The sequence below is a fragment of the Orcinus orca genome, chromosome 16 (genome assembly GCF_937001465.1).
Source record: "Orcinus orca chromosome 16, mOrcOrc1.1, whole genome shotgun sequence".
In the NCBI taxonomy this organism is placed as follows: Eukaryota; Metazoa; Chordata; class Mammalia; order Artiodactyla; family Delphinidae; genus Orcinus; species Orcinus orca.
Genome location: NC_064574.1, coordinates 21,457,855 through 21,485,742, shown reverse-complemented (window position 1 = coordinate 21,485,742; position 27,888 = coordinate 21,457,855). Strand labels below are relative to the sequence as shown.

The 27,888-nt window shown below is 48.7% G+C and overlaps 1 protein-coding gene and 1 non-coding gene across 2 annotated transcripts; both read left to right on the top strand.

Moving 5' to 3' along the window:
* Window positions 1-2,735: 2,735 nt before the first annotated feature.
* On the top strand, window positions 2,736-25,268 carry FAM83D (family with sequence similarity 83 member D). Its single transcript, XM_004272980.3, has 4 exons — window positions 2,736-3,295; window positions 16,666-16,833; window positions 20,708-20,832; window positions 23,685-25,268. The coding sequence occupies exons 1-4, from the start codon at window positions 2,819-2,821 to the stop codon at window positions 24,595-24,597; spliced, it is 1,683 nt and encodes a 560-aa protein (XP_004273028.2). The 5' UTR covers window positions 2,736-2,818; the 3' UTR covers window positions 24,598-25,268.
* A 2,086-nt stretch (window positions 25,269-27,354) lies between these two features.
* LOC117202520 (small nucleolar RNA U109) lies at window positions 27,355-27,489 on the top strand. The gene has a single exon (XR_004484943.1). It is a non-coding gene; the product is annotated as a small nucleolar RNA U109 (small nucleolar RNA).
* The last annotated feature ends 399 nt before the right edge of the window (window positions 27,490-27,888 follow it).

Sequence of the window (27,888 nt, the reverse complement as noted above, 5' to 3'; positions counted from 1 at the left end):
TTCTGTTCTCTTCTTGGAGTGCACTGACCTGTCCTATCCTTTTCTCCCCAAACCACCCCAGTCCTTCTCCTCATACAGTTTATAGTGGGGAAGTAAAATACTACATACTACTTCACATTATTACAACAATTCAGCAGGTGAGACCGTGGTTATTCTCACTTCTGACCTTAGGCAATGGAGAGATTGACAAACTCTATGATTGCACAGCCCCAGACAGTGGTCATTGTTTGCATCACATACAGAAGTTTGTTGGTGTCTTGGAAGAGGATGAAAAAGGATGCTGTCTTGGACCCTTCTGGATGCTGGCTGCCAGAGCAGGGACACATAGAAATCTCCACACTTGGGCTTGAAAAATTTCATAAACAGGCTGGGTATGGGGAGAGAGGGGAAGAACGGAAGTATCTTTGTAGCAGCGGACATTCATCCATTTAAAAAAGTATATTGAGGACTTCCCTGGTGGTGCAGTGGTTAAGAATCCGCCTGCCAATGCAGGGGACACAGGTTCGAACCCTGGTCTGGGAAGATCCCACATGCCACGGAGCAACTAAGCCCGTGTGCCACAACTACTGAGCCTGTGCTCTAGAGCCCACGAGCCACAACTACGGAGCCCATGTGCCACAACTACTGAAGCCCACGTGCCTAGAGCCCATGCTCTGCAACAAGAGAAGCCACTGCAATGAGAAGCCCACGCACCACAACGAAGAGTAGCCCCTACTCACCGCAACTAGAGAAAGCCCACGTGCAGCAACGAAGACCCAACGCAGCCAAAAATAAAATAAATTTATTTAAAAAAAGTATATTGATACATGATAATGGTAATGTCTCACATTTATGAAGCACTTTACAGTTGTATATATGTCTTCTCATTTACACAAAGAAAATGAGGCCTAAAATTTGGCTATTAGATTTAACACCGTGGAGCTCATGATGATCTTTTTTTTTTTAAGATTTTTTTTAATGTGGACCATTTTTAAAGTCGTTATTGAACTTGTTATAATACTGCTTCTGTTTTTTATGTTTTGGTTTTTTTGGCCGTGAGGCATGTGGGTTCCTAGCTCCCCGACCAGGGATCAAACCTGCAACCCCTGCATTGGAAGGCAAAGTCTTAAGCACTGGACTGCCAGGGAAGTCCCTCACAATGATCTTGACAAGAGGTTTTGGTTGGCCAGTGTAGGAATCAGCCTGATTGGACAGGATTCAAGACAGAATGGGAGGAAGACTGGAGATGGCAAGTATAGACAAGTTGTTTGAGGCTTTATGCTATAAAAGTGAGAGTGAAATGGGGAGGAAGCTCTAGAGGGATGTAGGGTCATGAGTGTTGTTTGCAGGATGAAAAATATTACAGCATGTTTGTATGCTGATAGGAATGAACCAGTAAAGCAGGGAAATTGATAATCCAGGAAAGAGGAGGGAATTGCTGGAGAGACATAGGTTAGTAGTAGGGGGATTGGCAACTACTGCCCAAATGGAAGGACTGGCATTAGATAGGCTCACAGACAGCTCATCCATAGTAACGGAAGGCCCAGTATGTGGGCAGAGATGCAAACAGGTAGGAAGATGTGGTGGGAGCATGTGGAACTATCTTCCCTGACTGCTATTATTTTCTCAGTGAAATAGAAAGCAAACTCTAAAAGTAAGAATGAGAGAGGAAAAGGTAGAGAGAAGTTAGGGAAATAGAGGCTAGCAGGCAACCTTAAGGGCCCACTTGAGACCATGAATTTCAGGCACAGCTGGTGGGCATGACTGTGTCTTTCTTTTCCCCTGCACTGTATGGCGGCCTGGGTGCAGGAGGAAAGTAGGTGGAGAGTGGGGTTTAACCAGGTTTGGGGTTTTGCCAGGCAAAAAACAAGGAGGTGAGGGACTTCCCTGGCAGTCCTGTGGTTAAGACTTGGCCTTCCAATGCAGGGGGTGCGGGTTTCATCCCTGGTCAGGGAGCTAAGATCCCATATGCCTGGCGGCCAAAAAGCCAAAACATAAAACAGAAGCAATATTGTAACAAATTCAGTAAAGACTTTAAAAATAATCCACATCAAAAAAATAAATCTTAAAAACGAAAGAAAATGATCAGGTGAGAGAAGAGAAAGCTACCTGAAGGTGTAATCAAAGGAGTGGCTATTATGACGGACCGGTATTTTTGAACGAATGAATGAATGATTTCAATACTGGGGAGTGGCTGGCCTCACCCAAGCTCTGAGAGACCCGGAGAAGCACGGTCAGTGGGTCAGTGTGCCCCAGCAGGTCCCAGCCTCTCCTCCCAGTTCACATTTCTGACCTCCCTGGGCCTTGTAGGGCCGCGCTGTGGGGCGGCCGGCAGGGGGAGCGCGAGGATGGCTGTGGTCGGGCTCTCCGGCTTCAGTTCGGGCTCCCTGCCTGCCCCACCGCCCCGGGTACCACGGCCACTCAGGCCTGACATCTGCTCTCTAGTTGATCTTGATGAACTCGGCTCCCCGCAGGACCATAGCAGGAACGCTACCTCGGAACAGGAACGTAGTCGCCAAGACTAAATTCCGCTGAGCAACCACGGAGCAAGAACGTGGTCTCAGCAGCAGTCCCGGGCCTCTACGGAGGCGCTGGGTGGGACAGGGCTGCGGGGCGGGGCGGGGCCGGGCCGCGCCGCGGGGCAGCCAATAGCACTTCAGGGGGCGGAGTCGTAGAGGCGTGCACTGCTTCCGGACTCTGCCGTCACAACAAGGCAGCCAATGGAAGAGCCAGGGAGGGGCGGCGCGGCCAATGGCGCGGGCCGGTTAGATTCAAAGGTGCCTATAAAGTGTCCTGCGCTCCCGTGGTGGTCCGAGCTGTCTTGTGTCAGAGCGTCGCCATGGCTCTGCGGTCCGATGGCCTGGAAGAACTGCCCGCAGCCTGCCTGTCGCCGTGCGGGCCGCCCAACCCGGCCGAGCTGTACAGCGAGGAGCGGCGCTTGGCGCTCGAGGAGCTGGTGGCGGGCGGCCCCGACGCTTTCGCGGCCTTCCTGCGACGCGAGCGCCTCGGCCGCTTCCTAAACCCCGACGAGGTGCGCGCCATCCTAGGCGCGGCCGAGCGGCCCGGCGAGGAGGGCGCGGCAGCGGGGCCCGAGGATTCCTTCGGCTCGTCGCACGACTGCTCCTCCGGCACCTACTTCCCCGAGCAGTCGGACCTGGAGCCGCCGCTGCTGGAGCTCGGCTGGCCCTCCTTCTATAAGGGCGCCTACCGCGGGGCCACGCGCGTCGAGGCGCACTTCCAGCCCCGCGGCACGGGCGCCCGCGGCCCCTATGGCTGCAAGGACGCGCTGCGCCAGCAGCTCCGCTCGGCGCGAGAGGTGAGCGTCGCGGCCCGGCTCCTCGGGTCACCTCGGTCCCCGGTCCGACGGGACACTCCCTTCAAAAACGGGAAACTGAGGTCTGCTAGGAGCGCGAGCCGGGTGGTCCCGGGGTCCCGACTCGCCCCACTCTGCGTGTATCCCCTCGGATCCCCGATCTCCTCCCTGGCCGCTCTTCGTGGCAGGGGAGAGTGGGAGGAGTCTCGGTCCCCAAGACGGCGGATTGTGCCCAAGTTCCAACTCCTAACATTCACATTCCCTGGGAGGGTGATCAGAAGTCCTGCTAGTTACAGCTTTCAGTTAAAACCAGTTGTCAGAATGTCTGTCAGCCAACTCTAGATCCCGCTTTCAGGAGCTTCTTAGGAGATGCAATACCTAAGAAGCGCATAACCTAGGGGAAAATTCCTGAAAGTTGTCCCCAGAGACAACTGCAGGGCATTAGGAATCTATCATTGCTAGTCACCTGCACGTGTCTTTTGTTGTAGAAAGCAGATACATACCAGAGTGGCAAAGTGAGCCCCAACCCTTTTTCCTCCTGCAGGCCTGGAGGGGAAGTTGCTCCTTCAGTGAATGGGTGGGGAAGGGAGTTTGCATTTCCATAAGCTGGAAAAAAAAATGCACATACCCCTGCATTAAGTCATCTCTCTCTTCACAGTGGGTTTTGGTGCTGTTGTCTGACTCTTAGTGTGACAAGGTATTGGGGTGCAGTGGGAGGTTTTGTCTCTCTGCCAGCCAGGATGAGACTGCAGCAGGGTGCTGGGTACTAGGGGTCTGGGAGGAAGAATGCAGCCCAGAAGGTGGGAGGGGTGGGTAGGGTGTGGCAGCAGACTCGTTCCTCCAGAGCCATGATCAAATGCCACCTCGCTTGCTGACTGGCAGTGCCCAGCTTCCTGGCTGTCTGCCTGTGCCAGAGACATGGCAGGTAAAGCCCCAGGCCACGGTAAGACTTGGTAGGGCTCGTACCTGTGTGTCTGACTGTGGTTATGATATCTGTGCATCAAGGCAATTGAAGTAACCAAGAAGGGACAAGCCCTGACTTACCAGTGTCCCTGCGCTGGGTGCTCTTTGCCTGATGGTGGGGTTGCAGTGCATAGGGGGTACAGTAGGCTAGTGCCTTGCCTTTGTGGAAGTAGGTGTGGGCTCCAGCTAGGCTATTATCAGTCCTGCAGTGCTTTGGGTGTGCTGAGGGTCCTTTTGATGCAACAGACACTATGGGTTCAGCGGGAGGATTGAAAAGATGGAAAAAGACACCATTTTAGGATAGGTGTGCCTTCCCAACGATCACGTCTAGGGAGAGAACTTGGGCACTTGGAACTTCAGAAAAGTAATGAACGGGTCTCCATGAAAGAGAGCGGAATTGCCCTATCCTCTTGCTTACATCCGATTTTTAGTGGTAGTGGAGGGGCACTGGAGCTAAGACCAGAGGGAAGACTGTCCATCAACTCATGCTGGTCTTAGAAGGGGCTCAAGGCTGATGCTCAGACACCTTTGTCTTGTAGGCATTCTGTAATGCATTCCTGGGTAGAACCTCTTGCCGTGCTCTGTGCCCTAGTCCAGCTACACACTTATATGTTCAAGATTCTGTATTTGGAACCTGGGCAGTTTTAACTGAGAAAGGTGGTACGTTACCTTTAAATCTGATGAGTATTTTCAGTGTCTCTGCCATATGCCAGATTGCTTGCTTATTCAGAGCCTACTGTGTATTGGACACTGTGCCCCAGGGGCTGGGGCCACAGGTGAAGGACATGATCCTTGCTTGCACTTGAGAGTTGACGGTCTGCTGGCGGGAAGCAGTGAGGAAGTTGCTGCAGGCTGAAGAAAGCTTTAGGAGTGATGGTGACCTTGGAGCTGGGTCCAAGAGGATGGGTGGGGCTTGCCAGACCAGAAGATAGGGACCAGCCCAGAAGTGTGAAAACACCTGGCATTTGGGGAGGCAGCCAAGTTCCTCACAGCTGGAGCAGAGAGTATGTGGGAGTTAATGGTAGGAGAGGAGGCTGAAGGGAAAGACTGACGCCAGACTGTCGAGGGCTTCGCACGCTACTGGAAGGAGCAGTGGGGAGCCATCGCAGGTTTAAAGGGAGGAGAGGAGCTGATCAGATTGGGGTTCCTGAGCAGTAAATGCTGGCGAGAGCAGGAAGGGGGATGGGTTAGAGAGGGGCGAGACTGGAGTAGAGGTGGTAGTACGGAAGGGCTTAGGGATCTACACGTGAGAAGGGGGTCGAAGGGGGTCTGTGCTGAGGCAGTGCTGGGGCTCGGGCAGGGGAATAATTTTAGGTAGAATTGACAGGACTTGGTCATTCGATGGACCGGAAGGGTAGTGAGGGAGAGGGCAGGAAAGTAGGCAAGGCCAAGGAGAAGGTATAGGAAGAATTGAGGTTTTTTAGCTTGGGTGAGTGGTGATGCCACGAAATTAGAATACAGGAGAAGAATGAGACTGAGGGTAGGGATGGGGAGGTGAGTGGGATGTGAGACACGCTAAACTTGAGGTCTCAGACACCATCTCTTTTATGTAAAAAAAAAAAAACCAAAACCCCAAAACATACTAATGCTTTCTCTGCCAGGCACTGTTCCAAGTAACCCTAAGGTAGGTGCGATTATTAGCTGCATTTTGCGGCTGATGAAATTGAGGCATAGAGAAGTTAAGTTGCCCCGAGGTCACACAGCCAGGGAATGACAGAGCCAGGACTCAAACCGAGGCACAGCATCTCTTAAGCACTGTCAGCCACCACGCTCTGCCTTGTGCCATGTGGAGGTAAGGAGGCGTCGCTGTCCCCAGGTGGACAGAAATCTGTGGAGGAGACAGGTGTTAGAGAGCTAATCTGGTGGCTGGTCCAGTGCGGCTGCTCCAGGTAGAGGTGTGGGTTGTGTACACAGGAGCGGCTGTGTCACTCCGAATACATCCTTTGAAGTCCAGTACCTGTGACGGCGAGGACTGTAGAGATGTAGGTCTCAGGCCGTTTCCAGATGAGATGAGAAGCCGTTCTGTGTCTGTGTTCAGATGGCGAAAGCGCTTGACGGTGTGATTGAGCACTTTTAAAGGGTCAGTTTCTGTGCTAAGCCCTTTACCTGGACTCTCTCAGTTAACCCTCCCCAACCTAAGAGGAGGCCACAGTTAAGAAGAGACCAGGCACAGAGACGATAAGTAGCTTCCCCAAGATACAGTTAGTGTGGGACAGAGCTGGGCATGAGCCCGTCTGCCTGGCCCCTGAGCCCGGGCTCTCGACCACTCACCACCCCACAGGGCCCCCTGCCATGAGGGAGGGTTGGTGCTCTGGTAGTTTTCAATAAGCTGGGTTTTTTTTTTAAGAGTTTCTTAAGATTTGAACTTTTAATTTCCATGTTGCATATTGAAGAAAAAGGAAAATGACGATGACAGGACTAGATCTCCCCTTGGCAGGAAGGAGACTGGGGTGGTCAGGGTACAGGCACAAGAAGCCAGGCTCACTTGGTAAATGGTGGTGTCTGATCCTGGCTCTGCGGCCTCAACGGATGGTTCTGGGATGAGTCCTCATCCAGGACTCATGTTGCTTTTGAGCCGTTTAGGCTTGTAGGGCCTCTGGCACCAAATAGTGCTCAGTAGGTACAGCGGAGACGTCTCACGTGCACCTTTGATCATTCAGCAAGTGAGTTTGCCTGCCTATCTGCTCAGCAAGGACTTGTCCCAGGGTAGGTGGGACCAGGGCTGTGAACCTGCCAGTTCTGCCGTGGGCTCAGTTTCTGCGCACCTTTCAAAGCGTGGGTCTGCTGCGTTGAGTGAGGTACAGCACCTAGAAACACACGATTCATGTACAGCGTGGCTTCTGAATACAAGCTGACTCGGTGTCAGTTGAGCTTCACCAAAGCTGGAGGAAGTACTGTTTTGGACTTTTTTTTTTCCCCACTTTGGACTTCTTGAGAGCTGAGATGTCTGCTCTTAGGAGAATTTTGAACTACACAGGATTTCCCCCTTACACACATACTCTAGAAGCTATGCCTGTACTACTGTATTTGTTGATGAGTCATTCATTTCTTTGTCTCTGTTGCCATGTGAATCAGCGTTGGGCTGGGCTCTGGCCCCCACAGATCGGCTGGGAGTGGAGACCTTGCCTGGAAGTGCTGTGTGCCCTCACTTGGTGATGTGCTGTTGCCGAGGCTCTTGGGATATTCCTAGCGTCTGGATGGGAGCTCACAGACAAAGCTCACCCTGCTAGGAGGTCCTGCACTCTCCAGAGCCATCGCTCTTACCAGCCGCCCATTCCCGACGAGCTTTTGTTCCAAAGGGGCACTTTTGCTATGACCTCACACTTGGGCATCCTTTTGATAACCTGAGCATTTGTAAAAAGCTGTCGTTGTGTTGACAAAGAGTCCTGCCTCCTAGGAGGAGTAACAGCTGAGGAATCTGTTGGAGGCCCCTGGTGTGCGCGTGGATGTATCCAAATTAAGGCCCTCCTGGCCTTGCACAGTCCTTCTCTGAGTTGCAATTGAACCTGTGCAGTGTGAGCAGTTCCTGTTCAGAACCCAGGGCAGGCTTCCTCAACCTCATCACTATTGACGTTTCAGACGGGATAACGCTCTTTGTTCTGAGGGGTTGTCCTGTGCATTGTAGGATGCTGAGTAGTATCCCTGGCCTCCACCCAGTGGATGCCAGAAGCGCTGGCCCCCGCCAAAAAATGGTCATCACATTCAAAAATGTCTCCCCTGGGGAGGGGGTCAGGGGAAGAAGGAGTTACTGCTTTAGTGGTTAGAGTTTCAGTTGGGGGTGATAAAAAAGTTTTGGAAACAGATAGTGGTGAGGGCTGACGACATTGCAAATGTAATTAAGGCCACTGAATTGTATGCTTAGGAATTGTTAAGATGGAAATACTATATATGTTATATATTTTACAATTTTAAAAAGTGTCCCCAGACATTGCCAAATGTCCTCTGAGGGGCAAAATTGCCCTTGGTTGAGAACCACTGTCCTAGGAAATCTCACTGATGCATGAAGTGCTGCCCACTAGACTAAGTGTGGCTACTTTTTATCCCTTCCTTTTGGTTCTATGTGTCAGGTTAAGGATTTCGGAGTCTTTCACCATTTCATTTCTTTCTTCTTTTTAATTGTGGTAAAATATATGTAACAAAATTTAGCACTTTTTTAAAGTGTACAGATCAGTGGATTAAGGACATTCACCATCACCACATGCAACCATCACCACCATCCAGGTCCAGAACTTGTTCATCTTCCCAAGAGGAACCTCTGTTCCCACTGAACAATAACTCCCCATTCCCTCCTCCTCTCAGCCCCCAGCAACCACTATTCTGTTTTCTGTCTACCATTTCATTTCTTTATTCTTTTCACCTGGCATCCATTGGGCAGTAGAGAAGCTGCAGAATTATTCTCTGGTTCCTTTATGGTTAAAGGATAAGTTCTCTCATGAAGAAAAGTAGTAGGCCTACTGGCTTTTTTAAAGTCCGGATGCAAATGATAGAACCTCTGGAGGGGAATCTGGCAATATTCAGCAAAATTTCAGTTGTATTTACCCATTGACCTAGCAGTTCCATGTCTGTGTATCTGTCCCAAAGATACAGTGGTGAAAAATATGAACAGGCCTATGCAGTTGGCTATTTGTTGCAGCACTGATTATAACAGCAAAAGGCTGGAAGGGCTCAAACATCCATCAGTGGCAGATTGGTGAGTAAACGGATCCTTCTGCACAGTGCAGCGCCTAGCAGCTCTGAAAAGGGATGAGCGCTAGCTCTGTTTCCTACGATTAAGTGGCTAGAACCGCAGTGACCAATGCGGCAGCCGTTGGCCACCTGTGGCTATTTAAATTTATGTGACTTAAAAGGAAATACAGGGCTTCCCTGGTGGCGCAGTGGTTGAGAGTCCGTCTGCCGATGCACGGGACACGGGTTCGTGCCCCGGTCCGGGAAGATCCCACATGCCGCGGAGCGGCTGGGCCCGTGAGCCATGGCCGCTGAGCCTGCGCGTCCGGAGCCTGTTGCTCTGCAACGGGAGAGGCCACAACAGTGAGAGGCCCGTGTACAGCAAAAAAAAAAAAAAAAAAAAAAAAAAAAAAAAAAAGGAAATACATTAAAAAACTCAGTTCCTTTATTGCACTAGTCATATTTCAAGTATTTAATCACTGCTTATGGCTAGTGGCGGCCATGTTGGACAGTGCAGATACAGACCCTCCACCATCTAAGAAGGTTCTGCTGGGACAGCACTGGTCTAGAACAACGCGTATCATACGCTGCCTTGTATCTACAGGGGGGATATGAGCATATACATATACATATGTATACACACATATACATACTCGTTTAGTAACATAAATGAGTATGTGTACACATGCATACTTTTATTTATATTTTTTAAAAAATGGGAGAAACCCAAAACTAGTTGAAGTTATTATCTTTGTGGGGAGGGCAGAAGAGAAGGGACAAGGATGGAAGCTAGGTGTCTCTGGATGTAGCTTGTTTTGTCGATTGGACTTGGGAGCTAGGCAGATGTTTTACATAATTATAAAAAAAAAATAACTCACGATGATAAAGCCCCTTCCCCCCGCAAAACGTCTCTTAATGCTTTTCCCTCCCTTTGAAAAAGCCCAGCCTGCCTGTGTACTTCATGCTGGAATAGTGCAGAGGAAATGTTGCTGTATGTGGCTGGTCCCTGCACCCCTGGGGCCATTGAAAAATTGGTTTACCCACCCCTGCCTTCCCAGAGGCGCCCCAGGCCACTCTCTGCAGATAGAGGCTCCATCGGCAATTTAATCTGATACTTAAATTGCTAATTTTATAAGAGCCCATGAAACTTAGAGAAAACAACACGCACGAATGAATTTAGGTTTTGCTGTGGAAATTGACGTTCTTTTTGTCTTTAAACCCTGAAGTTGATATCAAGATCATTATTGAAAGATTTTTATTTTAATTTTTAAAATAAATTTATTTATTTATTTATATTTGGCTGCGTTGGGTCTTCGTTGCTGCACGCGGGCTTTCTCTAGTTGTGGAGAGCGGGGACTACTCTTGGCTGCAGTGCGCGGGCTTCTCATTGCGGTGGCTTCTCTTGTTGTGGAGCACGGGCTCTAGGCACCTGGGCTTCAGTAGTTGTGGCGCGTGGGGTCAGTAGTTGTGGCTCGCGGGCTCTAGAGAGCAGGCTCAGTAGTTGTGGTGCACGGGCTTAGTTGCTCCGTGGCATGTGGGATCTTCCCCCGACCAGGGCTGTAACTTGTGTCCCCTGCATTGGCAGGCAGATTCTTAACCACTGTGCTACCAGGGAAGCCCCATTATTTAAAGATGTTAAAAGAAATTTCCAGGAGAAAATTTCTGTTCTGTTAAAATCTGTAATACATGGGGTGAAAATATAGGTCTTTTTTTTTTTTTTTTTTTTTGCAAGAAGGTCTCCAGAAGAGGCAGGAGCCCTGGGGACTTGAAGGAAGTCGAGTCGGGTGTCACTCAGTCAACGTGAGGAATTCAGCAGGCAGGCTCTTGTTGACCACCAGACAGGCTGACGCATCTTTGCACGTGCGTAGACCTTTGGTAGAATTCCAAGCATCTCTCACATGTGTCCTTGCTTTATGACCACGGGTGGGAAGGGAGAGAAACTGAGGTGCAGTGAGAAGGGGTGAGTGACACAGACTTCCTGCTCCAGGCAGAGGAAGAGCTGGAATGAGAACAGGAACGACCAACCCTGAGTAGCCCCTCGAGGCTGCTCAAGTGCCTGCTCAGAGCCCTGCCCCGCCCATCGAGGGTGTGTGAATCAGATGATAGAGCTCGGAGGAGCCGTGTTTGAGGATGCCGAGCTCAGGTAGAATGACTTGGCCAGGGTCGGTGGCAGAATTAGGACTAAGACTATGACAGCTGCCATATAAGGGCTTTCTGTGGTGCCAGGAACTGTCAAGTGTTCTCTCTTGACCAAACCCACTGCAAACACTACAAGGGGGGTAGCATTATTTGTATGTTGCAGAAGCCAACAGAATGGAAGTAACTTGCTAGAGGGAACACGGTGACGAGAAGTGGAGGAGCCTGCATCCACGTCCAGGTCTAGCTCTGTAGCCTGTTCATGTAGCATCTGTGCCTCCCAAGGTTTCCTGATTTAGTCAGTTTGGAGTTAGTCAGCAGAACTGCCCGCAGAAAGAAGTGCCTGCTGTCCTAGGGCATTTCAAGGTGCCTGACGTTCGCTCGGCAAGTTGTTTTGTGTTCTTAGTGATCATCCTTTGTGATGGGCTCAATCTCATATACTTCATGGAATACTCTACTGATCCTTCCAGGATTTAGTCTAAGCTTTCAATCATTTGAAGACGGAACATTAGATTTGTTTGCGATAATGTTTAATCTAACACTTTTTTTTTCTTTTTTGGCCGCACCGTGCAGCACGTAGGATCTTAGTTCCCTGACCAGGGATCGAACCTGTGCCCCCTGCATTGGAAGCACGGAGTCTTAGCCACTGGACTGCCAGGGAAGTCCCAATCTAACACTTTTTAACAGGTAGCTCTGGGGTCAGCTGGGCTGAAATTCCAGCTCCTGCGTTTGCCTGAGTGTGTCACCTTGAACAAGTCACCGAACCTCTGCACGCTTTATCTTTCTTATCAGTAAATTGGAGATAACAATTAACGGGGTTTTCAAATCTCGGGATACCTCTTTAGAGCTTCTGGCAAACAGAAAAGATTTCATTTCTGTGTGAAAAGTCACATACACAGGGCCTGTGCAGAATACCCCGGGGACTGCTACCTGTAACCACGTGGATCACCGGGTCCCATGGTATAAATCATCGAGGGACGGTTAGGAGTGACTGAGGGAGGAAAGGCTTGAGGTTTTGTCACCTGCGATGATGCCATGGGACTTGATGCAGGAGTGGCTGCTGTAGATGTGGCTGGAGAAGAGCAGGAACAGCATGGGGACTGGCAGCAGACCGACCATCCAGGCTCCGACAGCTGGGTATTTCCTCTTTAGGTGTCATGTTAGGACCAACGTGCGCTGAGTTGCAGATGGGCTTTTGACCCTGGATCGGACACTCACAAGCCACCACTTGCAGAGCTTTCCACCTCTAGGAGAGCGGGTAGGCCCTTTGTAGCATAGGCTGGGACAGGACAATACCCACCATGACCATGTGGGCACTTGATGAGCATGGGATGCCCGCCTGCCCATGTGTCTCTCCTTTGTCCATCCCGCGGTATGACTCAGGGAGTGGGAGTGATGACCGCTTTCAAGTCCCGGTGCTCTTCTAGGGCCCAGCAGCCTGCAGCATGGACGCCAACACCTAGGAGATGTGGCCAGCTCTGCAAAGCAGACACTCAGCTGGCTAGCAAATGAGCCCAGGTCATTGCTCAGTTCAGAGAAGAGTCTGTCCCTTCACAGACTTGAGAAGCCCCAGGTCTAGTTCAGCTGCGCCGGGCTTGGTTGCATGGGGGCGGGGGTGGGGTGGGGCTGAGGGCAGAGAGTAAGGGGGAGCCGGGATGGGGTCTGGAAGGAAGGCGGGCCTTCCTGCTGACTGCTTCCACCCATAGGGCTGTTCTTCCTCCAGAAGTCTTTTAAAGGTCCTGCTCTAGAAAGAGGAGGGGATGTTGGATGCAGGGGGAGTCAGAGGGAGAAGCATCTCCATCTACCCTCTAAGTACCCCGTGGGCGTTCAAACCCAATTATTTTCAACACACAGGAAAGGTTGCAGCTTCAAAACCAAACAATGAAACTAACAGCAAATTAGATACTGACTCACTACCTAACAAAGGTGGTGTTTGCACAATTGTTTTGTTAAATGATAAATCAAAATTCAGTTTGGCAGGCGCCTTATGCTGTGGGCCCCGCTCCTGGGGCCCTGCTTCCAGCAACCCTCCAGCCCTCTCTAGCCCGGCCAGCTGGGCCCGCTTCCTCGGCTCTGTCCGGGTGGCACCTGGGTGCACGTCCATCGGCCCCGTCGCGCTCACCTCCTGTCTCTCCTGAGGACGGGGACTGACCCCGGATTGATTTTCTCTCACTTTCTCTTATGAGCTCGACTCATTCTCACATGTGTGTATTCAGAACCCCTTTATGAGGTTTTACTGCCACCTCAAAATCAGTTTCAAAACCTCTCTCTCTCTCAAGATTGTTTCTGTTTCTGTTTCCTGTTTGTGTGGACCTGAATCAGCCTCCCTCCAACCCCATCTCTCCTCCCTCATCCCAGGGAGAACATTGCTTACCTTTCCCACAGGCCCCTTTCCCTTCTCTGTGACCCTCATGGCTTCCTGCCTGGCCCACCGTCAAAACCTCTATCACTGATTTTTATTCTTTCAGTCTTTAGTCCTCCTAAACATTTGCTGAACCTAAAAAGCTACTAAGTGCCTGCTGTGTTTCAGGTACTTAGGTATGTGGCCCTATGTTGCAGGAGGGGGGCCACATCTCCAACCAACACTTCCAGCATCAGCTTCTTCTGTCCTGTCACTCATCCTAAACCTCCTCCCCTCCATGGCCTGTATGATCCTGACACCTTGGTTGGCGTCCAAGGCCTTCCATGCTCCTGCACACTCACCTGTCTCTCAGTCACGTCCTGTCGCTCCCTCTCATGCATACTCTGCGTTCCAGCCAGACTGGGACATACTCCATCATTTCCTACATCTTCCTCTGTCATCATGTGGCTTCCCTCCGGATGCCCTCCCCTTTGCTTCTCCCCTGTCCAAATCGTCCTGATTTGTGATTCAACTCAAAGGCCATCTCCTCCAGGAATCCTCCTTTTCTCTCCTTTGGTAAACATTTGAGGGCCTGTGTTGGGTCTGTGCCTGCAAGGGAGATGCTTTACTGTCTCCCCGTCCCCCAAAGCGTTCCCCTGATTTCCTTGCCTGTTACAGTAAGTATCATTTTCCTTCCCTGCAGCCCGTGTCCTCTCTTTGTGGGTAAGTCAGGTGCATGTCGAATCCTTTATAGCCATCTTTCCACCTAGCACAGGGTTCAGCCCACAGTAGACTCTGAGGTGCTGGCTGCATTTGAACACCTAGTTCATGCCTGAGCGAAGCCCTTTCCATGCTTTGTCTCATTTAATCCTCACAACAGCCCTGTGATGTGGATGCTAGATGATATTATCCATATCTTCCAGAGGAGGAAACTGAGACTCAGAGAGATTAAGCAACTTGCCCAGAGTCACACAGCAGTAAGCCACAGAGCTGGGAACTGTGCCCACGCCTGTCTGCCTTTTAACCAGTAAGTTGTTTGGCCTGAATTAGTGGGATAGATACATCTCCAGATAGGATGTATAAAAATGCATTGGAGGACATAAACTTTTGAAGATGCCACCAATTTAGAAGGAACACTTTTTATTTTCTAAATCATTGTCTCCAGTGGGGTTTAGCTGTACCGTTTGCCAAGAATAGCTCACCGCTGGGGCTTTGGCAACATTAGAGAAAGGGAACCAGAGAGATAAATTGTCTTTCCCAGACTCCCTCACAGCAATGACTTCCTGGGAGCTGGCATTTCTGGGTCCCTTCTCCTGGTGGACAAGACTCTGAGGTGTTAGAGATGGACAGTAAAATCGTCTGTCTCTGCACTTCTTTTTTAAAAAATAAATAAATTTATTTATTTATTTTGGGGGGCTGCGTTGGGTCTTCGTTGCTGCACGCAGGATTTCTCTAGTTGCGGCGAGCAGAGGCTACTCTTCATTGCAGTGAGTGGGCTTCTCATTGCGACGGCTTCTCTTGTGGAGCACGGGCTCTAGGTACGCAGACCTCAGTAGTTGTGGCATGCGGGCTCAGTAGTTGTGGAGCGCAGGCTCCATAGTTGTGGCGCACGGGCCCAGGTGCCCTGCGGCATGTGGGATCTTCCCAGACCAGGGCTCGAACCCGTGTCCCCTGCACTGGCAGGCAGATTCTTAACCACTGCGCCACCAGGGAAGCCCCTCTGCACTTCTTTGATACCCAAATACTTAAGGGGTAATGATTCTCGGGTACTGGCCTGAGTCCTCTGGGCCCCCAGAGATGAATCAGTCCCGTTGAGGGGCCTCTGCTCTCACAGACCTGTAAGTCAGTCACCTTAACGTTCAGGAAAGGATTTAATGTGATTGGAAGAGACTCATGTTTTTACTGATGAGGTTACGAGGAGGGTGGTACATTGCAGCTCCAGCCTGCAGAAGAGCTCCAAACCTTGGCTTCGGGGAGCGGTTTCCTAAGGTGACAGTCCTGGCTCTGACCCGATGCAGGGGCTTGTACGAGACCCGCATGTTTTGGTTCCCCCGCAGACCTGCCAGGAATTAGCTGACGGCCATGCTTTCAAACCTGCAGAGGGTGTGATTAGAGGCTTTGCTGCTGGAGCGGCCTCTCTTTAAGCAGGAAAGCCAGGAGCTGGGAGATGTTTCCCTGCGCTGAACTGTCTGGACGGCTTAAGCTCTGGACTGGTCAAGCGAATCAATGAACAGATAGCAGAGGGACCTCTTGTATGGGCACTTGATGTGGCCTAGTCATTTAATGCTCACGACAAATCTACTTTGCAACGAAGGAAACAGACTTTCGAAGCAGCTGTAATCTACCCAAGGCCACGAGGCTGAGGTGGCCCTTAACTGTACTGTGTGCTGAGTGGGGAAAATTGATTAGGAGGCACAAATGGAGCCGGGTCGTTGGGGAGCAGAAAGGACTGGTCCAAGCTGTAGGGCAGCATCCTTAGGACATATTTCCGTGCTCTCGCTGTGGGCTTGCGCTGCGGACAGATACCAGAGAACTTCAGAGACCACCTTTTACAGAGGAGGGGCTGGCGCTCTGGAAGCCATTTGGTTAGATCCTGACAGGTGGAGGGAGCAGACGTCATGAAGAGGTGATGTGCAGCGACGGAGGCAGGAGGTGGGAGAATCGACTTGCCTGGCTCAGTCAGTTTCAAGCCATGAATTGGTGGTGGATGAGGTGGCCCTTTCTAGATTATAATAGAAAACCATATTATGATCCAAAACCAGACAATATAATCAGACTTGGAGACTGGTATACCCAGAAGGGGGGCCTCAGAGAGACTCTTAAGTTTTTACATACCTGTTTTACAGACATGGGCAACAAGCCACGTGTCTAAAATGATGGTGGGTTAGCTGCAGAACCTAGATATCTTGCCGGTCTGAGCTGAGCTTGTGAGACGGGGGTTTTAGTAAAGGAAGAGAGTTGAATGGAACAAGTTCATAGGAGGTCAAAGTAGTGGATGAATCTATAGTTTTGAGAAATTTGCAGTGTGGAGGAGAGTGGCTGGGTCAAGTCCAGATTTGTAGCATACAGTGGCCTGAGTGTCTTTGGAGACAGACAAGAGTCCACGGTGAGAGGAAAACTGATACCGCAGAAGGAGAAGGAAGGAAGAGTATTGTAGGACAGGGATCCTTTCCCAGCTCTGAGACGGGGTCCAGAGTCCGGACAACGAGCTGTAAGGTGGTATCCTTGTGGGTTGACCGCTGGCTCTTCTCTCTACCCAACGCCCTAGGTGATTGCAGTGGTTATGGATGTTTTCACGGACATTGACATCTTCCGAGACCTGCAGGAAATCTGTCGGAAACAGGGAGTTGCTGTCTACATCCTTCTGGACCAGGCCCTGCTCTCTCAGTTTTTGGATATGTGCATGGATATGAAAGTTCATCCTGAAGAGGAAAAGGTTTGTGTTACACTCTTTCTAGTTTCACCACAGTCAGCAAATAATGACTGAGCATCCGTGACCTCCCCGTTGGTGGTGGTCTCCCCGTTGTAAGGGAGGGACCTGAGGCCGTGAGAAAAGTCGTTTGCCTGAAGCCTCACAGGAAAGAAAGACAGAGTCAGGTTCAGACCTTGGCCTCTCCCTCACGTCACGATGCCTCTTAATGGGGAGCTTGTCTGTTGATGGCAAGATGCTGCCTTGGAAGCTGCTGCTTTTGACTGCAGCACTGGTAGGCTCCAATTTTAATTGTAAGGACCACCGTTTACGGAGTCCTGCTGTGTCCTTGGCACTGTCCTAGGCTCTTGACAATGTTACGCAACTTAAATCCTCACAGCAGCCCCATCAGGTGAGTGGCGTTATACCTGTGTTTCATATTGGGAAGTGGTGACACCAAGAGCCCAGTGTCTACAACTAGAAAGTAGTGGGATGGAGTTTCCCCATCTGTCGGCCTGCCTGCAGCCCCAGTGTTCTTAAATCACTGTCACATGCTGCCTCTCGTTTCTCATTATTATAAAATTAGACTTTTTATGTCCTTTGCTCTGAGCATGAAAGTAATTTGAGCTTAAGTATTTAAATGTAAGGTTATGTAACTTAGCAAGCTTGTTCTCTTTAGTAGAAAGGCAAGAAAAATAGTCATTTATTACACCATTCACTTCTTAAAAATTAAGCAACTTAAGAGCTTCAGAACTTAATTCATCAACTTGGTTCATCACCTTAATTCATCAACTTAGTTTCTCACCTATGTGAGCACCTACTCTGAGCTACTCATTGTTCCAGGTACTGGAAACAAAGTGATGAGCAAAGTGAATGAAGAGTTTGGACTTTGGTTCTATAGGCTACCGCGTAGGGGACATGAACTTACCGCCTTGTTATTATCAAGCAATTTGGTTTACACAATTTTGACTGTTTAACTTCTCTTGAGAGCTCTTGTTGGTTGTTCTCCCTCAAGAGGAAACAGGATTGGGTTTAATTAGGTAGCTACTAACTTGTCACTAGTGCTTCAAAGCAAATCCATGATGGAGGTAAGGCTTGGAGCTTGGAGACGGAATGAAACAGTCAGCCCTGTGACCTGACAGTCAATTTAAAAATGTGTCAGGTGGACCCAAGGGAAATGCAAGTCAGGCCTGGAAAGTGCATCGTCATCTAACTAGATGTTTAGTCCATACCTGCTCTGCCGCAGAGCCTGGTGAAGAAATTGAAGGTGTCGATGTTTAATTTCAAGGTGCTCTTGCTGTAATTGAGGCTGTGTGTGGGCAGCAGGAAGATCACAGAATAGCCCGGCCACGACTTTGATCGAGTGACTGGCTCTGATTCATCCACCCAGCAGAAATCTAGGAGTATTTGCTGACTCAGTTGCCTGCTGAGTTGGTTGCTGCCTTCGTGGGTGTCTGGATCCTCTAGGAAGGGTCAAAAGGAGATCTGTCTTTTTGGCCTCACCCATGTTCATCATGTCTTAACTTCTTCTTCGGGAAGCACCACTTTGCCATGGAGGCTTCTCTCACCAGGGCCTGTGTGTGCTGGTGAACCTGCCCCTCACCAGAAGAAGTGGGGGTGACTTCTTCTGCCCTGGTGCTGCGGCTGGTCCAGAATGTTGGGTGTCCTGCCTGCGGGAGCTTGGTCACACGTTTGTGTGCAGGCACTCAAAAGTGCTTTGATTGTAAATCAACTATACTCCAATGTAAAATAAAAATTTAAAAAAAAAAAAAAGTGCTTTGACCACAATCACAGAGGCCTACATAGCATTCAGGTAAGTTCCAAAGGGAAAGATGCACAAAACCACACTGAAATCTGCCCACAGTGATATTCTTTATGCTTGTTATTATATGTTGACCCTTTGAAGCTCTGCTCAGGGATCGCCCGGGAAGCCCTCCCCTGCCAGCTTCATGTGCACCTCTATGGAAGGTTCTAGGTTTTTTGTCTGTTTTAATTTTCATTTTGAAATAATTTGATTTACAAAGGAGTTAGAAAAATAATATAAGGCATCCCTGGATACTCTTTGCCCAAATTTTCTAAATGTTTACATCTTACAAACCTCAGCACAAATTTCAAAATCAGGAAATAAACTTGATATGGTACTATTATCTACTCCGTAGACATGATAAATTTCACTCATCATTCCATGAATGCTGGTTTTCTTATCCAGGATCCAATCTGGGACCATATCTTGCGTTTAGTTGTCATTTCTCCTTAGCTTCCTCTCATCTGGAGCTGTTCCTCTCTTTCTTTGTCTTTTAGAGTCTTGATGCTTTTGAAGAATACTAGCCAGTTTTCTGTAGAATATGGGTTTATCTGATGTTTCCCCATGGTTAAATTCATATTACGCATTTTGGTAAGAATATTGCAGAAACAATGTTATGCTATGCCCTAATTTTTTTGTTTTGTCTTTTGTTTTTATTTTGAAGTAGCGATAGATTCACAGAAGTTGCAAAGATAGTACATAGAGGTTTCCATGTATCCTTCACCCAGTTTCCCCCAATAGTTATACCTTATGTAACTTACAACACAATATCAGAACCTGGAAATTGACATGGGTACCATGTGTGTCTATTTCGTGCCATTTTATCACATGTATACATATGTGTACCCACCACTGCCAGCAGAATACAGAGCTATTCAATCACCACAAAGATCTCCCTCATGCTACATCTTTATAGTCACATCCACTCCCCTCCTCGTGCCCTCCCCTGAATCTTTCACCCCTGGCAACCACTAATTTGTTCCCCATCTCTGTAATTTTGTCATTTAGAGAATGTTATGTAAATGGAATTATACAGTGTGTGACCTTTTGAGGCTGGCTTTTTTTTCACGCCCTTGAGATCTGTCCAAATTGTTGTGTGTATCAATAGATTGTTCCTTTTCATTGCTGAACTGTATCGTATGGTATGGTTGAACCATAGTTTGTTTAACCATTCACCCGTTGAAGGACATTAGGGTAGTTTCCAGTTTTTTACTGTTATGAATAAAGTTGCTATGAATATTTGTGTACAGGTTTTTGTGTAGATGTAGGTTTTCACTTCTTTGGATGTTGTTATGTCTTGCTATAGTGTTTAATCATTACTTTTTAAAAAAATAAATTTATTTATTTATTTTTGGCCACATTGGGTCTTTGTTGCTGCGCATGGGCTTTCTCTAGTTGCAGAAAGCGAGGGCTGCTCTTTGTGGCGGTGTGTGGGCTTCTCACCGTGGTGGCTTCTCTTGTTGCGGAGCACCAGCTCTAGGTGTGCGGGCTTCAGTAGTTGTGGCACGGGGGCTCAGTAGTTGTGGCGCACGGGCTAAGTTGCTCCACAGCATGTGGGATCTTCCCAGACCAGGGACCAAACCCGTGTCCCCTGCATTGACAGGCGGATTCTTAACCACTGAGCCACCAGGGGAGTCCTGGGCTATTATTTATTAGCAATGCTATTAAACTAAAGAGGAGGAGAAACATCAGCTTAGCTTCTTTAAACCTTTGTTAAAATGTTATCTGTCACTGGCATGTTTTCTTTGATGATTTTATCCCCCCACATTTTGTTTCAAAGTCATTTCTTGGATTCTATTGTTTAGTGTCTCCAAAAAGTGAATCTTCTAGAGCACGTGTCCACATGAACCGAAGGTCTCAAAAATAAGTATGCATGCATAAAAAAGCATGCAAGAAGATGAACTAAATGTTAAGTAGCGTTACTTGAGTCCTGAGAATCATCTGGCTTGCGTGCTGTGGGTGTTGTTACCGAATGGTGACCGTGAACCACTGACCTGCTAGTAAGCTTGTCTGTTTGGAAATTGTAAACTAAGGCTTCTTTTATCATGTGCTCACTGGATCATTCATTTCTTCTTCTCCCACTTCCCCCACCAACAGCTGATGACAGTTCGGACGATTACAGGAAATATTTACTATGCAAGGTCAGGAACTAAAATTGTTGGGAAGGTTCATGAAAAGTTCACACTGATTGATGGCATTCGTGTGGCTACAGGCTCCTACAGGTGAGTTTCTGACTCGTCCATGCTTATTAATCTAAACTTTTCAGAGGAAGTGTGCTATATAAAGGTGAAAGCTGCTTTTTCCTCTCAGTGTGAGCCTTTATGGGCAAGTCTTCTGCTATGTGTGCATCTGTGTGTGTGTGAGCTTGTTAATCAAAGACTCCTCCTCTGGAAGGTGGTCGGGCTGGGATCCCCTCCCCTGCCTCGTGGTCCACAAACCTAAAGTACAGAGGCTGAAACTTGCCTGGAGACCCGATAGTGAGGGAGTCCTAGATTCAAGGCTCAGCCAGGACTGCAGTGGATGAATTGGGGGTTAACAGAGACAGGAACAGTCTCAACTCCTGTTCCTTGGGGCCTTTGACCCTCCACGTCCCTGCCCACTTTAAGGGAAGGGCAGTTGCAGGCATCAGCCTCAGTGCAGAGGGCACAGCTGAAGCTGCCCCCTTACTTTAATCCTTCACCTTGCTTCAAGCCTTGTGATTTGGTGCTTTAGTCTAGAAAGTACTGATCCATGCTTCTGGCTCCACCTTTGAAGTCTCACGTTGGCACGGCATCTGAGGGAAGAGAGCAGGGAAGTTGAATGGAGGGTGGAGACAAAGAGTGGTAAACACCAATCTCCAGAGGTTAAGATACACCTTTTTTTTTTTTTTTTGCTGTATACGGGCCTCTCACTGTTGTGGCCTCTCCCGTTGCGGAGCACAGGCTCCGGACACGCAGGCTCAGCGGCCATGGCTCACGGGCCCAGCCGCTCCGTGGCATGTGGGAACTTCCCAGACCAGGGCACGAATCCGTGTCCCCTGCATCGGCAGGCGGACTCTCAACCACTGCGCCACCAGGGAAGCCCAAGATACACCATTTTTACTTAGGTCTCTCTGATGGTGGTGTGTTCTGCCACCTCTGTGTTAGACTCTGATGTTATACGTGAAGTGTGTCTCTACAGTTTAAAAAAGAAAAACGGGGACTTCCCTGGTGGTCCAGTGGTTAAGACTCCGCAGTTCTCCTGCAGGGATCATGGGTTTGATCCCTGGTTGGGGAGCTAAGATCCTGCATGCTGCACAGCCCCCACCCGCCCCCCCCAAAAAGAGGGATAGAAAAACGTATATATATATATATTTTTTTGCGGTACGCGGGCCTCTCACTGTTGTGGCCTCTCCTGTTGCGGAGCACAGGCTCGGGACGCACAGGCTCAGCGGCCATGGCTCACGGGCCCAGCCGCTCCGCGGCATGTGGGATCCTCCCGGACCGGGGCACGAACCCGCATCCCCTGCATCGGCAGGCGGACTCCCAACCACTGCACCACCAGGGAAGCCCCAGAAAAACGTATTTGTGAAGAAGCACGCATCCCTGAGTGATAACTATGTGTCAGCCCTGGGTAAAGGTGGGTGTGCAAAGTCTTGTGCAAGATGAGGCCAGCAGATCAAGGAACTCTTGGTGTCTTTCTTTTCAAACAGTACTGTCATTGCTTGGAACAAAACTGGAACTCTTCCTGGAGACTTTCTTTCATAAGATGTTTGGAAATAACAGGAGGAAACTAGATTTTCACCCAAAGTAGGATTTATCTGTATTACCCAAACTTAGCTCCAAATGGTTTTTTGGCTGTTCTAAAAAAATATAAAATATAAAAATTACCCCCGACAAATGAAATATGCTACTATTGAGGACGAGGACGAGGATGGCTTCTGTTTGTTGAGGACATTGTAAAATCCTGGTGTTAGGTGTCCTGTTTACATGATTGCACTGAGGGTTTCTTTCTTCTCAGGCTCTGAAGGCAGCTCTCAAGGTGAATTTGCATTAGCCTAGGTTCTTGGTTGCAAGAGACAGAGCTGCTACTATGTTTTATGATTTCTTATGTAAAACACCCTACTCCTGATACGAATTTCTGTATCAGTGCGGTGACTTCAAGTGCAGAAAGCTAACTCAAACTACTGTGTGCAAAATGGAATTTACTGGCTCACATAACTTGAAAGTGTAGAAAGGGACCCTTTGTTTTCAGCTCACCTTGACGTAGGGGCCATGCATTCATCAGAACACAGTCTCATGGTTCTGCTTTTCTCTAGTTGATCTTTATTCTCTGTCAGGCTCTCCATTTGCAGGCAAAGATCCAGGCTTCCTCACGTGGCCTTCAGTAGCTGTTTCTCAAAGAGGGAGACTTTCTTTCTCTCTGCACTGGTATCGGTCTTGCAAAATTCCCTGGCTCTCACTAGCTCACATGCCCACGCTGCATAGGTCCCCGCATCCCAGGGGATAGGATACTCCGGCCAGCCTGGCTCACCTGCCCACCCCTGTTGTGACTGGAGAGGGTGCATACATGAAGCTGTCTGCGCTGGGAGGGGGCAGGGTTCTGTTACCATGGGAAGGAGGAGGTACGCTGGACAGGCAGGGGCGCACGGCCACTTGTCAGCTCTAAACGTGCGTTGAGCAACAGTGTCATCGTTAGAATGACAGTCCTGTCTCCCTTTGTGAAAAGGGCAGCATGGAGGAGGGACCGGGGCCCAGTCTAGGCTCTGCCACTAGCTTCCCCGTGTGTCGTCGCTAGGCACCTTCCTCGCTTCTCATGGTAAGGGCGCTGGCCTAAGTGCTTTAGGAGCCCTTTCTAGTTTTTAGCAGCTCTGAGGCTGAGGAGTGTAAATTTTAGCCTGTTGGTTGAACAGTGGCCTTTTTACTCTTGTGTTAACGCATTCCTAGGTTATGTACTGTGTTAAGGCAACTTGCATTCACACTACATCGTAGGTGTGCTGTCACCAGAGTTGTGACTTATGTCTCAGGATATCTGGGCTTTATATTCAGGTTGACAATGAGTAAATGAGGATCGCTCATCCTTACCAGCTTCTATTTGTTTGTTTTTAATCCTCAAGTTTTACATGGACGGATGGCAAATTAAACAGCAGCAACCTGGTCATCCTGTCCGGCCAGGTGGTTGAACATTTTGACCTGGAGTTCCGGATACTGTACGCACAGTCAAAGCCCATCAGCTCCAAACGCCTGTCCAGCTTCCGGATCAGCGGTAGGTTTGACCATCTCATCAACCAGAAACCACTGTGCAAGGAGCTCACGCTGGGCAACCTGCTGCGGCTACGGCTGGCCAGGCTCTCGAGCAGCCCCAGGAAGGCCGAGCCGGGCTGTGAGGAAGGCCAGGCAGAGGCCGGGCGCGAGGACTCTGAGGCCTTCACCATCAGTGAGGAGGGCTGCTTCAGCAGCCGCAGAGACAGGCTGGAGGGTGGGAGGGCGACCGATGCCACCACTCAGACGGAGCCAGGAGAGGGGACGCCCACCGTGAGCATGAGTGACGTGGGGACACAATCCAGCATGGGCACGGCGTGCGCTGGCACCCAGACTGACATGGACGAGAATGTCCTCTCCTTTCTGGGAACCCAGGCTAAAGAGGGGTCAGCAGTATCAAAGACGTCTGTGTCGCGATCCTCCAGTTTGAGGTCTTCCGCCTCTCTGTCCTCCCAAGGCTCTGTGGCCAGCTCCATTGGCTCCCAGACTTCCCTCAGAGCCAATGACGTCGTCACACCTGGACACCCCAAGTACTGGAGCACCCCCCACTGGGATCTGTGCTCTAGGGACTCATTGAGAAAGTTGAATAAAGAGCGGCAGATTCACTTTGCCGGAATCAGGTCCCGGCTCAACCACGCGCTGGCCATGCTTTCAAGGAGAACGTTCCTTACTGAAAACTACCTCAGTTTTAATTCTGGAAGTTTTCCCAGATCATCAGCTAATTTGCTGGCTGTTAGAGAAATCACGCTTTATCCCTCCTCTCAATGAGTGCTCCACACGTTCAGGGCGCCTGGCTTCACCCGGGCTTGCAGTAGACATCGTCGGAGCGTCCCACTTTATAGAATGTCTCCTGTCCTAACTGCCTTTCTTTCACCCTGATTTTCTTTGAATTCTGTAAACTGCATATTATTTTACATGCTTTATTTTTATTTTGTTCTTATCATGTATAAGCCAGGTCTTGGTTTTATGGTTTCAACACTATGGGTACAGTTTCTTTGCACGATTTTAATACTGATCTCTCTTCAAGAGAATGTTTCAGCGTTCTCAGGTAATTCAGATAAGAGATAAAATATGTGTTGCATTTTTCTAGGTTTGTATGCCCTATTGTTTTCGAGGTTTGGAACGCTAGTTTTCATTATCAAAATCCTGTTTAGGAAAAAACTCAAAACTCTGTTTCTTAAGTGTTTATCTCTTCTTTAGGATGTCTGTGTTCTTAGCATTAAACAGATGTAAACAACTTTTGTTTGGTGGTTGCTCATGTCCGTTTTTTTGTTTTTTTCTTCTCTCTGGCACTTTTCTGTTTAACTATAGGAGTGTGTTACAAGTATATGCACCTAATATCTATCTGTGCAGTTTTTATTTTTTTTTAAATAGTCTTGGGGTGGTGGAATAGATGATCCAAATTATAAAAGAGAAAATATCCGTTTAAAAGTTAGATGGGGGCTTCCCTGGCGGCGCAGTGGTTAGGAATCCGCCTGCCAATGCAGGGGACGCGGGTTCGAGCCCTGGTCCGGTAAGATCCCACATCTAAGAGCAACTAAGCCCGTGCGCCACAACTACTGAGCCTGCGCTCTAGAGCCCGTGAGCCACAACTACTGAGCCCGTGTGCCACAACTACTGAAGCCCGAGTGCCTAGAGCCCGTGGTCCACAACAAGAGAAACCACGACAACGAGAAGCCTGCGCACTGCAACGAAGAGTAGCCCCCTCTCACCGCAACTAAAGAAAGCCCGCGCACAGCAACGAAGACCCAACACAGCCATAAATTTAAAAATAATAATAATAAAAAAAAAGATGACAGAAAACAAGCGTCAGCGTCATACTTTCCTTAGCGATATGAATATTGATGTCACCAGCTCTATAGTTTGAATGAGGAAAATTGCCGGAAATCGCAGGTTTCTTCATGTGCTCTAGCTTGTCTTTTTCAAAGGAAAAGCTTGAGCTATTTAGACAAGGACCTTAGTTCTGTTCTTCTCTGCCAGAGAAGAAGGTCTCAGTGTTCATTCCTGGATTCACCCTGATATTAACTGTAGTGGCCCCATGAGCCTAATTTCATCAGATGGGTGTATTGACAATGATTTAGCAATCTAATATCCTGGAGTAGGGGCGAAAGAGGGCACTGACAGTTATCCCAGATTCCTAGTCCAGTGGCAGGCAAGGCGACTGGTTTCTACACTCTGCTAATCAGGATTGGTATGCCTATGGAATCCTGTTTTTGTCTAGTCTCCTTTGTGTGTACAGATGAAATGAAGAGAGTTAGGTGATGGCTTCCTCCTTCTGATTTGACTGGAGCAGAAGAGGTCTGTAATAGGGGAGGGTGTTGTCTGCCACACAGACACGTGCTAACGCATCCAGATCCTGAGCACGCCTGCGGGTTTCCACGTGTGCACCAGGATTCCCTTCCAGTCACCAGGTTATTTGCTGGGCTAGTGCCATAATTTGGACCGGGAAGCAGGCAGGACAACTGGTTCCTGTCTGGTTGTAAACAATTCTGGCCCAAGCCTCAAACAAACATTGTTATTTGAAATCATTTACAGATTTAGATAATTTCCTATGTGCTATCGCGGTGACCCTCTCATCAATGCAGTGATTGGACAGCTGTTATTCTCTGTTTTCAGGTGAAGGAACTGAAGCTCAGATGAAGTAGCATATTCAAGGTCACATGATTGGTAAATGGTGACACAAGCATTTACCCACAGGTTTTCAGATTCTGAGTTCAGTGCTCTGTGATGTGACTATTTCTCTACAGGGAATATGGAGGCATTAGAGGGCGTTCCTTTTTTTTTTTTTTTTTCCTAATTAAAAAACTTTTTTTGGCCATGCCACGTGGCTTGTAGGATCTTAGTTCCCCGACTAGGGATTGAACCTGCACCCTCGGCGGTGCAAGCATGGCGTTGTAACCACTGGACCGCCAGGAGATTCGCGGGTGTACCTTGAGAGACGGCAGTTAATGCAGTGGTGACTTGAAAACATTAAAACTTAAGCTCATTAACAAATATAGGTATGTTTGAAATTTCCACTCAGTGTGTTCTGTGGAGCTTTTAATAGGCATTCATAAAAAGGTCTCTGCGTTCAGTTTGGGAAATGGATCGAATAAATTTAAACAGGATTCTTTGTTGCAGGACTACTCAGACTTTGAAATGAGGTAATTATCATCGTGGCTTTCTCAAGAGGAGGGCAGGTATATGGCCTATTACAAACTGACTTGACTACAGAGCCCTCTTTTTGTGGAATAGGATGCAAAGCCATTATTTTCTGAAAGTGTTGCCAGTGATTAGAAATAAGAAAAAGAGGTAAATGGAATCCTAAGAAAATGGCCTGGTCTCTCAGAGTAAGCAAAGCTTTTCTGGCTCTTGAGTGTGGAAAGAATATCATTACAGCGTGGAATTTCTCAAGGTGAGATCTGAGGACCACCTACATCAGAGTCAGCTGGGGTCCTTGTTTAAAATGTTGACTTATTGGCCCTACTTCCAGGGGAGGGGAGGGTGAGTATGGCAGACGGTTTGGTTCAAAAATATATTATTGTCTTGCATGCGGAAATGTCTGCTCCTCATTCCTTTGGAAGCAGGAATACATCCATAACATGCTACGTTAAAAAAGGAGTTCTCAGGGCTGCCAATCTTACAGTAGAGGTTGAGTAGTAACACATTTCTCCTACATTAAAAAAAAAAAATTTGTTGCCCCTCCCTGGGAGAGAATTATATGTCCATATCTGTTTAATGTCAGACTTGGCCATTACAGACTTGGCTGTAAATATTTCAGTATATACGTCTGAAAGATAAAAAAACATAACCACAATACCTCCATCACACCTAAACAACTTTGATAAAAATTTCTCAATATTGTCAAATAGTCAGTGTTCAGACTCTGCTGTCTCATTATTTTCTCCCTGATGAGTTGTTTGAATTAGAGAGCCGTACAGTTTGCAGTTCAACCCAATCAGATGGCAGGGTCGACATGCTTGAAAAACTGAAGGAGTCAAATGAAAAGATGGCCACCCCACCTCTGTGGGCCTTTGGGTTGGGGACTATCTGTTTTTTACTTATGGGACTTCAAGCAAC